The 13,836-nt window shown below is 38.8% G+C and overlaps 1 protein-coding gene across 3 annotated transcripts in view; it reads left to right on the plus strand.

The window, feature by feature from the left end:
* The first annotated feature begins 849 nt into the window (after positions 1 to 849).
* Positions 850 to 13,836, plus strand: part of CLCN3 (Cl-/H+ antiporter 3) — a 65,371-nt gene continuing 52,384 nt past the window's right edge. The window contains exons 1-2 of one of the 3 annotated variants that reach the window (XM_016200294.2): positions 850 to 1,296; positions 11,066 to 11,241. In XM_016200294.2, the coding sequence (XP_016055780.1) occupies positions 11,082 to 11,241 (160 nt within the window). In that variant the 5' untranslated portion in view covers positions 850 to 1,296; positions 11,066 to 11,081. Of the gene's footprint in view, positions 1,297 to 2,551; positions 3,085 to 11,065; positions 11,242 to 13,836 lie in introns of those variants that run through there. The other 2 variants (XM_016200296.2, XM_016200295.2) reach the window with 2 other exon arrangements.

Below are 13,836 nucleotides of genomic sequence, written 5' to 3' on the forward strand. Positions count from 1 at the left end.
CTTTCACATGATTCAGGGGGAAAATACACCAATATAGATGACCCAGATGTAGCAGAATTTTTAAATCTAGGCGACTGATCCTGTCATGCCCACGATGAAAACCCTTCAATATCCTATTGTTGTTATACGTTGAACTTATACTGTGAAACGGTTTTTATATTACATATTTCCTCCAAAATACGTAACTTGCAAGCATTATTTCTGAAAATACGGTTGGGCTAAATTCGGGTTATCGGTTTTCTTTACTTGTACGTCAGGCACACAGCGGGCGAGGTGACCCACTGCATTCCCGGCTGCGACCTCCAAACACGCGCGGCACGGGCCTGCCGGTCTAAACCCAGGCCTACGCGGTAGTTACGAGCGCTCGCCGACGCCTGCTTTTGCTTTTCAGTTTGGGGACCCGCGCTCGCGGGCGTTTCACGCGCCGCTCCGGGGTTCCACCGTCTTCGCTCGCCGGCCCGGACACGGAGCTTCGCAGGACGCTGGGGCAGGCGCGCGTCCGCGGCCTTCTGAGACGAGGTCACCCGCGGGGCAGACAGCAAGGCCAGAGCGGCGCGAGCTGACCCCAGGGAGGCTTTCACAGCCCACGCACACCCTGGGGGCTCGCCGGCTCACCAGGCTCCTCCTCCCGGCGCCCCGCCCCGCCCACTGCGCCGCATTGCCCAATAGGCGCCGACGCGGCTCCGACCGTGGCCGGAGGAGGAGGTGTCGGGGCGGCCGGACGCGGAACAGCCGTTCACGTCTACGCGCTGACGTCACGCGCCGACGCACCTGTCGGGATCCGGATGCTTGCCGCTTCCCTTCCCCTTCCGTGGGTCGGGGCCCGTCTGCTCCGGAACCTGCGGCTCCCTTTTCGGAGTCCAAGTTGGCCCGCGCCGGCCCGAATCCGGCTGCGTGTTGGTGGAGGGTGTGGTGGGTTGAAAGCCATTCGACTTCATTCCCGAGTTAGACCATGGATTCCGTTTTAATCCCTTAAGAGGGAAGTGATGTTGGAGGTTTTTATTTCTAGTTTTGGGTAGAAACAGGTTGGTCCTAGGGCCCAGAGCAAGCGGATTTCCCTTAATGCTGCTCCCGTGTTGGAAGGACGACCAAAAGAAAAGTCCCACCTGGCAAAATTTCCGTAACCTCTTCGGTAGGAAACTCCAGGTGTCTTTCCAGCTGCGGTAGTTCTTGCTTGTGTCAGAGCGGCTTCGGCGGGGCCCCAGCTTTAGCTAGGCTTTAGGTTTGAAACAGATGCAGAGTCCAAAGGCAGCGCAGAACACAGCCACCGATTCTGCTATGCCTCTGAGCTGCAAGGTGAGTCGCCTTCTGTCAGTGAAAATTCGTTAGCTGTCCTGTTCACGGCTTTGGGGTCAGCTTTGACGCCAGGGCTGTCATCTTGGTTTACCTTATAGTATAATAGGTTCACCTGCGTGACGTTAAACCCACCCTGATTAGATGTATACCCTCGAGCGTTCTTTCAGTTTTCACCCGTTTTGTCCAGGAAGCGTGGAAGGACCTTTGAATAGAATGGAAGTAGGTTCCAGGAAAAGATTACATTTGAGCTCAGAGAGTGGGATTTACTTTAGCTGAATTTACCCAAATTTAAAGTAAATGTTGATTTTTTTTCTTTCTTTCTTTAGGTTTATGTGTATATATAAAACGTTTGTGTTTTGATCTTAAACTTGGACCGAAAGCTTCCCGAGAATCTCAGGAATCCGTGTTTCATATAATATGCATTATTTGTATAGTATTTTAAAACTGGAGCACGTAGAAGGGGATATACAGGGACATTTTGTGTATTTGTTAGAATTGAATCAACAGTGAGCATACCAATTTTTTTTTTTTTTTGTAATTCAAAAGTTCAGTTCTGCAGACTGTAAACTTTCGATGCAATTCAGTTCCTGCACCATCATTGTGGCTTGTGCCATTGATTGTTGAATCTTCCCAGAAATGCTTTTTGTTTTCATCTATAAAGTGTTAATTTAGAAGATTTTTTTCTTGATGAGGTCTGTATGACAGTAACTTACCTGATGTCAACTTTATGTGCCTTTCTGAATAACTAGAAAATACTGTCTGTATAGCTTAAGAGTACATATAGGAGTTAAAATACTAATATATATTGTTGATTTTCATCGTAAAAGATGCTGTTGCTGAGTGCATAGAATAGCTAAAAAAATCAGGTGTGATCTACACAGAATTTCTCAAATTGAATATGCTTTTATGACCTCTGGTTAATAGGAACAGACACTGTTGGCAGAATACATGACACATTTCACCCCAATCCCATGTTCTATCTTCCACACTCTTCAGAGACTTATTTTTTATGGTATAGCTTACATACAATATTATATTACTTTCAGGCGTACAGCGTGGTGATTATACATTTACATACCTTATGCGGTCACCACATGTCTAATAACTCAAAGGCTTTGATTCTTTACTTGAAAAATGGGTCAAGTGATTTTAAGAAGTCAAGATGAATGTTTAGTATGTACATTGTTACTTGGAAACTGTTGTAGCACGTGTTTTCAATCATATGTTCCTCTTTAGGAATGTAAATATTTAACCAGGTTTTGGATATATATAGTTCAAGGAAACAGGTTATGCTGAGGTTATGATTTTGTTAGTAAATTGGCTATTTTCCAGGTCATGTTGGCGATAGGCTTTCCATTTTCTGTTGTGACATGTTGGTAATAATTTTCAGACTGCTCAGGAAGCCAGATTTCATCTCTATGGTAGGTCAGATATCAAAGCAGTATTCTGTGGGTTTTGGCCACTATGATTGCTTTGTAGAACTTTTACTAAGTTTCTAGTCAAACTTGTCAGCGGTGACCTAAAATGTATGACATAAAAAGTGTTAATATCTATTGAGAGAATTCTGTGATTCAGGATCTTTCCTAAGTGGTTTTTGTGGATTATCTCAGTTCTTACACCAACTCCATGAAGTAGGTACTTTCCAGAGTTCCCATTATACAGGTGTGGAAACTGAGGCATAGAGGATTTAATTAATTTCCCCAAGGTCTCAGTAAGTGTCAGAACTGAGACTGAAGCCTGGCAGTATGATTTAAAGCTCTTGCTCTCAATGGCTGCACTATATTGCAGGTAAGACTGATTAAAATGCTAGAAGAAAAGATAGCATGAGAGAGATGGCAAGATAGTTTCATTTATTTTTCAATTCTAAAAGTAATGTCAAATTACAGAAACTCTGGGAAAAAAGATTTCTTTAAAACTCTCATTCTACTATAATAAACCCTGCTTTGGCATTTTTTCATATGCACAGTCACTTGTGTATATAAACATTGTAGCTGTGATTCATTTTGATTCTTAAGGATAAATGTTCCTTAGTTAAGTATAAAATGGAGGGTGAACCCATGTGGGGAAACTGCCCATTTACATTGCTGAAATATGGAGAGATTTAATTGGCGACTTTGACTTGAACCTAGTTAAATAAATGTATTTCTTGACCTTATAGAAAGCAGTTGAACAGTTTGCCTTGAAAAGTCATGAAAATTATTTGGTTTTCAAAGTGTAAGCCTTCCACAGCATGTTTTGTTTGATTTTTGTTTACCTCTCTTCCTTGTTATAGCCTCAGCCTAATATTTGTATGTGTTTTTCCTTTTAAAATCTCTAGCATTTAACTTTTGGGTGGCACTAAAATTTTTATGAATCTAGGAAGTTTTCTTCAGAGTAGATAGCTATTTCCTTTAGCAGATTTTCCATTGCATATTTTTTTGAAGAAAAATACATAAGGCATAGCAATTTGGACATCCAGCTAACTTAATTAACAGTAAGGATAAAATATCAAGTAGTATTACTTTTGGGATAACTCAGTTTCTTGTCATATGTTGTATGGGTTGATAATTTGTATCAGAATAAATTCTTGCTACAGTAATGTTACAACCTGAGTTTCATGATGTTATATGAGATGGAGGGGTCATTCCTTGGTAAAATAAATTTGAGAAGCTTTGCATAAATTTTGTTTATGAAGTTAATTTCTACTGCAGGTTTTTTCAAGAACCTTACTCAGGATATGCTTTATTACCCATGCGTATTTGACTATGAACCTTTTACTGGACTTGTGTGTTCTGTGCACATACTCACTCATCTCCAGATATATTTGCTGCCTTTTTGGCTCCATAGCTTGATTCATGCCAGTACTTTTGCTTCAGTTAACCTCTTCTCCCATCTCTGCCCCATAAAATCCCACTTACCTTTTAAGGTCCAACTTACTTGTGTCTCTTCCAAAGAAGCCTTCTCTTATTGTCAAGTACAGTGGTCTTTTCTCTGACCTCTTGTAACAGTTCTGTCTTCTGTGACATCTGTCCTGTATTGCTTTCTATTATGTGGATATATAGTAATTTATAGGGAAAGATTACAACATCCATTTTGAGGAGAGTGTATAAAGTAATTTATTGTGAAAGTTACTGAAAGGTGTAAGCCCTATACAAATATGATGCCATTAATCAATAAAAATTGTGTTTATATTGTGCACAATTTCTTGTACATTAGTAGCTGTTCTATAAACATTAGAGACTGAATAAATTATTCTTTAAGTTTACTGTTACATTTTAATATTTGACCTGTACTTAGCACATACAGTTCTTAAAATACTTATATGAAAATGCTTCTTACATACAAATAGCTAGATCAATCAGTTTCACTTCCCTGCCATCATTGCTCTTGAGACTTTTATCCATCTCTTTAGTTGCTAACATTTGGGATTTTCATTTCTTTTTTTGGAGTGGGGGTGGTGGATTTTCATTTTGTTCACTCAGATTGTGCATACTTTTGTCAGCTTACTAGCCAGCTAGATAGCCAACTGACACACCTTTGACACCCAGCTGTGGTCTTCAGCCCTAGCCGGTCTTCTTTATGAGCGAGGTGAAACGTTGTTGGAAGCTCTGAAAAATTAGTGTACCACCTCGGGCTCTCTAGCCACTGGTTTGTAGGGTCTTCCTGTTTCTGCTCCCCTCCCCCCTTGTGGTGTACTGCTTCGTGTTTGCAGTTTGGGGGCTAGGCTACATTCCCTTCATTGTAGTCTGGCCTTGAAGAGCATGTATAATCCTACAGTTGGAAAGAACGCTCTGGCCTTGAGTCCTGCAAGCGGCAGGAGACAAAATCTTGTTTCTTTCAACTGTTTTGAGTAAGTCAAGTCAGAGAGTTAGCAGATACCTTAAATTTCTTCTTCACCATCCCCCACATTTTATTAATTACCACATCCTCTTAAATATTCCTCAAAACTCTTTCTGCTCCTCCATATTGCTATGCCTTATTTCAGTATGCCCTCACTATCTTATATTTAGACTTGCGCAAAGGTCTGCTAGAATAAGGGCCACCTAACTTTTCTTCCTATCTTTAGTCCTTCAGCCTCTTGCCCTTCTAATCTGCCTTCCACACTGCCGCTAGCATTGGTGTGCTAAAATTTGTATCTGATCATGTGGTTTCTCTTTTAAAATTCTTTTTTTCCCTTTATTTCCCGCGTGTGTGAATGAGTAAGTTCCTTAGCGTGACACGAGCCCCTTCCTTCTTGATCTGGCCTGTGCTCACCTCTCCAGCTCTTTAGTGCCCTTTCTCTTCACTTCTACAAGCTACCCGAGCAGATTTTGTTACTATGCTGCTGTGTTTTTGCACTTTTTGTGTGTGTGTGCGCCTGTATTGACTTTTCATCTTACATACTTAGCCTAGTTAACTCATCCTAATCATTCAATACTCAGTGGAAACCTTGCCTCTCTTACTAAGTGTTCACAGATTTTCCCAGGCAGCATGCTTATTCCTTTTCAGTATTAAATGCCTTGTATATACCTCTCCTGTGGTACGATAGTACCATACTGTGGTTATTTGTATGTCTTTCACCTGCACTGCCTTGGGAATAGGGACCATATCTTATTACCCCAGCACCTGGCTTTGTGCCTGGTATATGCTAGCTGCTGAGTAAATGGTTGCTAATGAATTAAAAAATGACTCTGAGCCCTGGCCAATGTGGCTCAGTTAGTTGGGCATCATCCTGTGCACCAAAAGCTGCTAGTTCAGTTCCCGGTCAGGGCACAGGCCTGGATTTCAGGCTCTATCCCCAGTAAGGAACCTGAGGAGGCAGCTGATTGATGTTGTACTCTTACATTGATGTTTCTCTCTTCTCCCCCCTCTCTAAAAATCAATAAACTATTCTTTGAAAATAAAAAGACTCTGAAAACTAACTCTGGCTACTAGGTACATGGTGATCCTGTAAACTCATATAGGGAAAGTAGAAGGACAGGCAAGTTTGGGGCAAATTATTTATTCAGTTTGGGTCTTGTTGAATTTGAGTTCTCATACATCTAAGTAGAGATGAGCCATTCACTTGTTACACATTTGTTATTCAATTCATACTATAAATATTTAATTGACCCAGAAAGATTTTGTAGCTATGGACAATATTATTCTGAAATTTATATAGAAAGGCAAAGGAACTAGAATAGCTAATACAGTTTTGAAAAATAAGAATAAAGTATGAGAAATCAACCTATCCAATTTTCAGGACTTAAAGAGAAGTGCATGTTCCTAGCAGAAGGAGCAATAAAGGCACTGAGGCTGGAGACAGGAAAGAGCCTGGTAGGACTGAGAGGAAGAAGATTAGTGAGTCAAGAGCACTTATAAGAAGTATACACTAAAAAATGAAGCTGGAGAACTAGGCAGAGGCCAGAGCAGACTACATAGGGCTCTGTCTGCTATGTTTGAGTTCGTCTGCTAAGGGTGGTGAGAACGATTACGACTAATCTAATTCATGGAGTGGGGAGAGATTACTGTCCGACTTGCTTTTAGAAAAGACCTTGCCGGCTGCCACATGGAGATCAGATTAGAAGAGATTAGAAGAGGTCAAGGTGATTTTATGTAGATCATTTAGGAACTTAGTAGTAAACCAGGCTTTATCTCTGAAGATTTTCATTGGTTATTGCTATAATCTTCGTAAATCTGCAGAAATATATTTGCAAGCTGTGTGTGTCTATCATAATGTTTTGAATATATCTCTGACAGTTCAAAAAGGAAAGGGGACTATAATATCGTTTTTATCTTTTTTTAATATGCAGAATTTCAGTTACTGTATTATGATTTAAATAGCAGCTTGTGGGCAAGCCTGGGAATCGAGTTTAGAACCTATAACACTGGTATCCATATCGCATCTTTTTTTTTTTTTTTTTAAAATATATCGTTATTGATTTCAGAGAAAGGAAGAGAGAGGGAAAGACAGATAGAAACATCAAATGATGAGAGAGTCATTGATCAAGCCCGCAACCCAGGCATGTGCCCTGACCGGGAATCGAACCCCGATCGCCTGGATCCTAGGTCGACGCTCAACCGCTGAGCCACGCCCGGCCGGGCCCATATCTCATCTTTATATTTCCTTCATGCTATCATAGAATTTTGAATCCTTTATAGCAGTGCTGTTCTATAAAAATATTTGTGCTGTAACTGGAAACCACATATGTAATTTTAAATTTCTTAGGAGCCACATTAAAAGGTAAAAAAAAGGAAATGAAATTAATTTTAATAATTTATTTTATTTAACCCAATATATCTAAAGTATTATTTCAACATGGAATCAATATAAAATTATTAATGAAGTATTTGATTTTTTTCTTATAAAGTCTTAGAAATCCAGTAGATGTTTTACCTTAGAGCACATCTCAATTTGGACTAGCCATGTTTCAAGGCTAGTGGCTGCTAAACAGCTCTGTAGGTTTCTGGTTAATAAGAGTAGGTTTTTTTAAAAAAATTAACAATTGGAGGATATTGTGGAAGGCAGAATTCCAAGATGGTCTCCAAGATCTGTATCCCCTGGAATACAGATGTCTCTTTCCAGTTATTCAAACATGAAATGCTGCTGTGAAGTGATTTTGCAGATGTAATTAAAGTCCCAAATCAGCTGACCTTAAGTAGAGAGATTACACTGAGTGAGCCTTATCTAATTAGGTTAGTTTTTTTTTTTTAAGTTATCAAATTTATAGAAATAGTAACCCATGCAGGCCTGAGTTTTTTTAAACTTTTGGAATAGAGTTGGTTGCTCTTGTTATAAAGAAAGGTGTGGAGTTCTAGATGCTTCAGAGTTGTTAGTGTAATTAACTTTTTAAAACATTTTGAAAGAGTTAAGTTGCCAGCCCGGCCGGGCATGGCAAGCAGTTGAGCATCGACCTAGGATCCAGGAGATCAGGGTTCGATTCCTGGTCAGGGCACATGCCCGGGTTGCGGGCTGCAGCCGATCAATGACTCATCATTGATGTTTCTCTCTCTCTCTCTCTCCCTCTCTCTCTCTGAAATCAATAAAGGTATATTTAAAAAAAAAAAAGAGTTAAGTTGCCAGTTAATTCTTATGGTTCTTGAAGGATTTTTAGGGATAAAATGGAGGAGCTATGTTTGAAGTTGCTGATTGAGATCCCAGTATACAGAAAGCCTGTAACTAATGTTTATTTGGTGTATGCTATATGTATTAAGCCCTTCTGGTCTGATTATCCCATAAAGAAGTGAAGAATAGAGTGTTTGTGTTCTTTGCAAAATCTTAGTCTAAATGTTTTGGTACATCAATATTAAAATGATTCTTGAACTATTAATGCTTTTTTAAAAAGCCTTTGGTTATTTACTCAAGAGCCACAGTATTTAATTTGATTGCCTCTATGGACACTGCAACATTCTTAGTATGAACAGCTATTTTTATACTATTCTATTTTAACATTTACCTTAAATATAAAAACTCTTGCTTTAATTAGTATGTTCTAACAAATTTCAGTATGTAATAATAGGTCATCTTTGGTAGAGGTAACCATAAAGCAATAATAAAGTTGTAAAGCATTACATATTTAAATTTTTCTTTGTAATTTATGTGCTAGTTTTTGGTTGTTCTCCCAAGACCAGATTAATGCTGTTATAGAGAATATTTGTTTATCGAAAAATCAATACATTTATATTTTTTACCTCATTGCTTGAATAAACAATTTGACATTTATTATCCATATATTATGTACCAGTCACTACCAGATGCTAAGAATAAAAAGCATCTCAAAACTTCACCTTCTCTAAACTAGGAAATTTATGTAATAAATCTGTTTAAAAAAAGCAATATTTTATTTTTACTAAAAAAATGTATAAAAGCTTTACAAATATTTTTTAATTGTTATAGCTCTTTGAGGTTGTTTTCCATGTGCAGAAGGAGAATTTATTGAGGACAAGAGACTGTCTTAAAACACTTCAAGTCTTCAGTACTAGAATTCAGCACTAGAATTGGAGTATGCTTAGTTCCTTTTATCTTTTATTTTCTATGTGTACCTATTATGACATGTAGTAAGTTGTTTTATAAGGCTTACTGGTTTTGTTATTGGTGGAAGTGGAGCTCTTGGAGTGCTGTGGGGAAAATAATTTACTGAGGCCCCATGGGAGGGTAGACTTCTGTGGAAGTTTTATTGATGTAAAATTAAGGGGGTTCTGCTCCAAGGTCCTATCTCCTTTTATCCTGCTATGGAAAAAGTCCAATCATGTCTTCAGCAGGGCCAAGATTAAGGCCATTGCCCAGAATTTCTGCTCCACATTAAAGTCCAATACAGTCCAGCATCTAACTAGCTCAGCTTGTGTTCCCAGCTGCATTCCATTGTGTGGGGTCAGCGTGGCCATGGACCATGGACCATGCAGCTACTTAAGGCCACATGACTGTGAAGAGGGAACAGGCGAGCACTCAGGCGATCGCTGGCCATGGAGCAAGAGAGAACAGGGGACAAGCAAGTGAGAGGGAACTCTTTGTATGGGGATTTTTTTAAAAATTGATTTTTTGAGAGAGAGGAAGGGAGAGAGAGAGAGTTTAGAGAAACATTGATGTGAGAGGGAAACATCGATCAGCTGCCTCCTGCACATCCTGTACTGGGGACTGCAACCTGGGCATGTGCCCTGACAGAATAGAACCAGCAACCTTTTGGTGCACAGGATGACACCCAGCCAACTGAACCACAAGGCCAGGGCCCTCTGGGGATTTTAACTATTCTGAGATTTTGCAGGCTTGCGTTGGCGCCAACCTCCTAGCCAATCCATTGTTTCCCAGGCTAGACTGACAAGCAAGTACCTTCCCTATATCACTCCAGCTTCACTGCACATGCTCTCATCTCCCCCTTTGTTTGATCCTTTCCCCCAGGGATCTGCAGTGAGTGGACCGGTGGTTCCCTAAGGAGTGTGAAGCTGTAGTTTATAATGATTACCAGATGACCATGCTAATAATATCTGGCCTCCCCTTTGCTTTTTTCCTATTATATAAACTAGGTAGTTGCAACAATAACAGTTACACAATTTTTATAACTACCTTGCAATTCCCACACATGAACCTTCCAAGTCTGTTGCTAATGTCTACCAATTTGATGTTGAGCAGGTAGGTAGATGTAATTAAAAAAAAAATTAAATTAGAAGTAATACTATTTTTAAAGTATAGAGAGTAAGAACAATGAAAACATATGCTTGTTTGGTATTAATCTGCTTTGAAAAGATGAAAATTGTTACATATTATCATATTTTCCATGACTGATATTTGACTATGGGCTCTGAAGATTTAAATTTTAAAATGATGAAAGGAGAATGAAATTAATATTAAAAGAATTTAAATTATAGTATTTAAAATTAATGCTTGTCTCTGCTAAAATATACAGAAGGGACAGTTTCTACTTCAGCCATCTTGTTCCTTTCTCCTGTGGGCAACTTTCTTGGAAATCCCTCTAGAGATAGTCTGTACATGCACAAGCAAGTATATACTGTATTCACCCTGCCCCCACATGTACTGTAGTATACTGTAAACATTTCTCTGTACTTTGTTCTTTAACTTAAGAATTGACCTTGGAGATTATTTGATACCCCTACTTGAAGAAATTCTTCATTCTTTTTTATAGCTGCATAGTGAGAATAGAATTATTACATCATTCTAAAAGACTTCACTTGATAGATGTTTAGCTATTGTTATAGTGAATGAACTTAGTATTTTTTTCAATACAGAGATCAGAAGTTTCCTTTTGTCATGTTAAACTAGATTATTTTTATTATATGTTGGGAAGATTTTAAAACAATTTTTCCCCCTTTTTTTCAGATAACTGGACAGCTCAATGGAGTCTGAGCAGCTGTTCCATAGAGGCTACTATAGAAACAGCTACAACAGTATAACAAGTGCAAGTAGCGATGAGGAACTTTTAGATGGAGCAGGTGTCTTTATGGACTTTCAAACTTCTGAAGATGACAATTTGTTAGATAGTGACACAGTAGTTGGTAAGTTTGGCATTGCAACTCTTAATATTTGTAGTCATGAATATCTACTAATCAGTATATGCTTGTTTTACTGAGGTTACATTTTGGGGTAACTTTTTAAATTGAGGTGATTCATGTAACATGAAACCACTTTTAAAGTGTGCAGTTCAGTGGCATTTAGCACATTCATAATGTTGTGAAGCAACTACTGCTTCTTTCTAGTTCCAAACATTTTCATTACCCCCAAACAAAATTCTATTTGGATAAACTTTAAAATTTAAATACTACATAATGCAGAGATGTATACAATTGTAATTGGGGTTCTTAGAAAAACAGAACTGAAAGGATATATACTGATAGGTAGGAACAGATTTATTATGAGCCATTTATTGGCTCACATGATTGTGGAGGCGGAGAAGTCCCATGACCTGACATCTGATAAATTGGAGGCCCAGGAATGTTGCTGGTGTAATCCTAGTACAAACCCAAAGGCCTGAGAACCGGAGGAACCAGTGGAGAAGTCCCAGTTTGATCTGAATGCCCCAGGCCCAGGAGTGCTGATGTTGTCCAAGGGCAGAAGGAGATAGGTTATGTCCCATCTCAAGCAGAGAGCAATTTTATCTTTCCTTTGCCTTTTTTTTCTATTTAGATCCCTAGCTGATTAGAGGATGCTTACTTTCATTGGTGTGAGCATCTTCTTTTTTCAGTCTCCCAATTCAAATGCTAATCTCTTCTAGCAAGACCCTCACAGACACATACACAGAAATAATGTTTTACCAGCTATCTGGGCATCCCTTAGCCTGGTCAACTTGACACATAAAATTAATCATCACAACAATCATCAAATTCTAAGTGTGGAAATTGATGAATTTCTACAATGAATACCTCATATAACTAACTACTTCTCTATGAAGAAATGAAACAGCCTGGCTGGCGTGGCTCGGTTGAGTATCAACCCAGGAGCCAAGAGGTCATGGTTCAGTTCCTGGTCGGTTGCGTGCCTGGGTTGGGGGCTTGATCCCCAGTGGGGAGTGTGCAGGAGGCAGCCGATGATTGACTCATCATTGATGTTTCTGTTTCTCTCTCCCCCTCCCTTCCTCTCTCTCTCTCTCTAAAAAAATAAATAAATAAATAAAAAGAAATAAAACATTACCGGAATCCTCCCTCATTCCCCCTTCCAGTTTCAAAGGTAACTACTATTTTGATTTCTATCACTGTAGATGAGTTTTTCAGGTATTTAACTTTATTTAAATGGAATTATATATATGAGTGTATATATACACATTTTTGGGTCTGGTGACATTTACTTATGTTTAGAGATTCATCTGTGTTGTTGACTATAGTAGTAGGTAATTTATTTTCACTGCCATGAAGTGTCCCATTGTAAATATGCTGCAATTTGTCTATTTTATTCATTCTATATTGTTGATGGATATTTAGGGTTTTTTCCTTTCAGATTTTGGCTGTTAATAAAATAATGCTGCTGTGAATTTTCATTTACATGTGTTTTAGTGCACATTATGTACACAGTTCTGTCAGATTTATGTCTTGGAATGGAATTCTTAGATGACAGGGTATGTGAATCTCAGTGCTACCAGGTACTGTCAGAAATAGTTCCAAAGTGGTTGTAGCATGTACATTCTACCAGTCATGTGTGAGAGTTCTGGTTCCACATCTTCACCAATACTTGATATGAGTTTTAAAAATTTTGACTATTATCGTGTGGGTGCAGTAGTTGAATTTTGATTTTAATTTACATTTGCCTGATGGCTTATGAGTTGAAGTGCCTTTTGTATGCCATTGGCTTTTTAGATTGCTTCTTTTGAAGTGCTTTGGTATGTTTGCCTACTTTGTAAGAGTTCTTTATGCACTCTGATTATGAGTCCTTTGTCAAATATATGCATTGCAAATTTTTCCGCTTGTTGTGTACCTTTTGCTCTCTTACTGGCATCTTTTGATGAATATGTCATCAATTCTAATGAAATCCAGTTAATGTTTTCCTCTTGTGTTTTTGTTTTAAGATAACTTCCCACACCTCAAGGTCATGAAGGTCTTTTCCCATTTTCTTTTAGAAGTTTTATTTTTTGTGTCTTTCACACTTAGATTTATCATCTTCCTGCAATTAACTTTTTTTCTCTTCAATATGTCTTTATTGATTTGAGAGAGAGGGAGAGGGAGAGAGAGACACACATCAATGATGAGAGCGTCATCGATCGGCTGCCTCCTGCACACACCCCACCGAGGATCGAGCCCAAAACCCGGGCATGTGCCCTGACTGGGAATCGAACCTCGAACCACCTTACTTTTACTGTGAAGTGACTCTATTTTTCAGTTATACTTTCTTTCAAGCCTCCTTGGATATCAGTATAGCTTCCAAATTTTCTTTGGGTTTAGGGTTTGCATGCACCATTTTTTTACTTTCAGCCTTTCTGTTTCCATGTGTTTTAGTTGAGATTCTTGTAATCATGTTGAGAGCTAAAATGTCTTACGTTTGTGAGGGATGAACATTGCAAAACCATTCTGTTTTTTATATTTATTTTCTAGCTTGTCATTTCTGAGAATTACTAGGTCCTCTCTCTTTTGTGCTGCAGTAACTAGTATGATTTGATTGTCCTT

Source organism: Miniopterus natalensis, chromosome 4 (genome assembly GCF_054644295.1).
Source record: "Miniopterus natalensis isolate mMinNat1 chromosome 4, mMinNat1.hap1, whole genome shotgun sequence".
NCBI lineage: Eukaryota > Metazoa > Chordata > Mammalia > Chiroptera > Miniopteridae > Miniopterus > Miniopterus natalensis.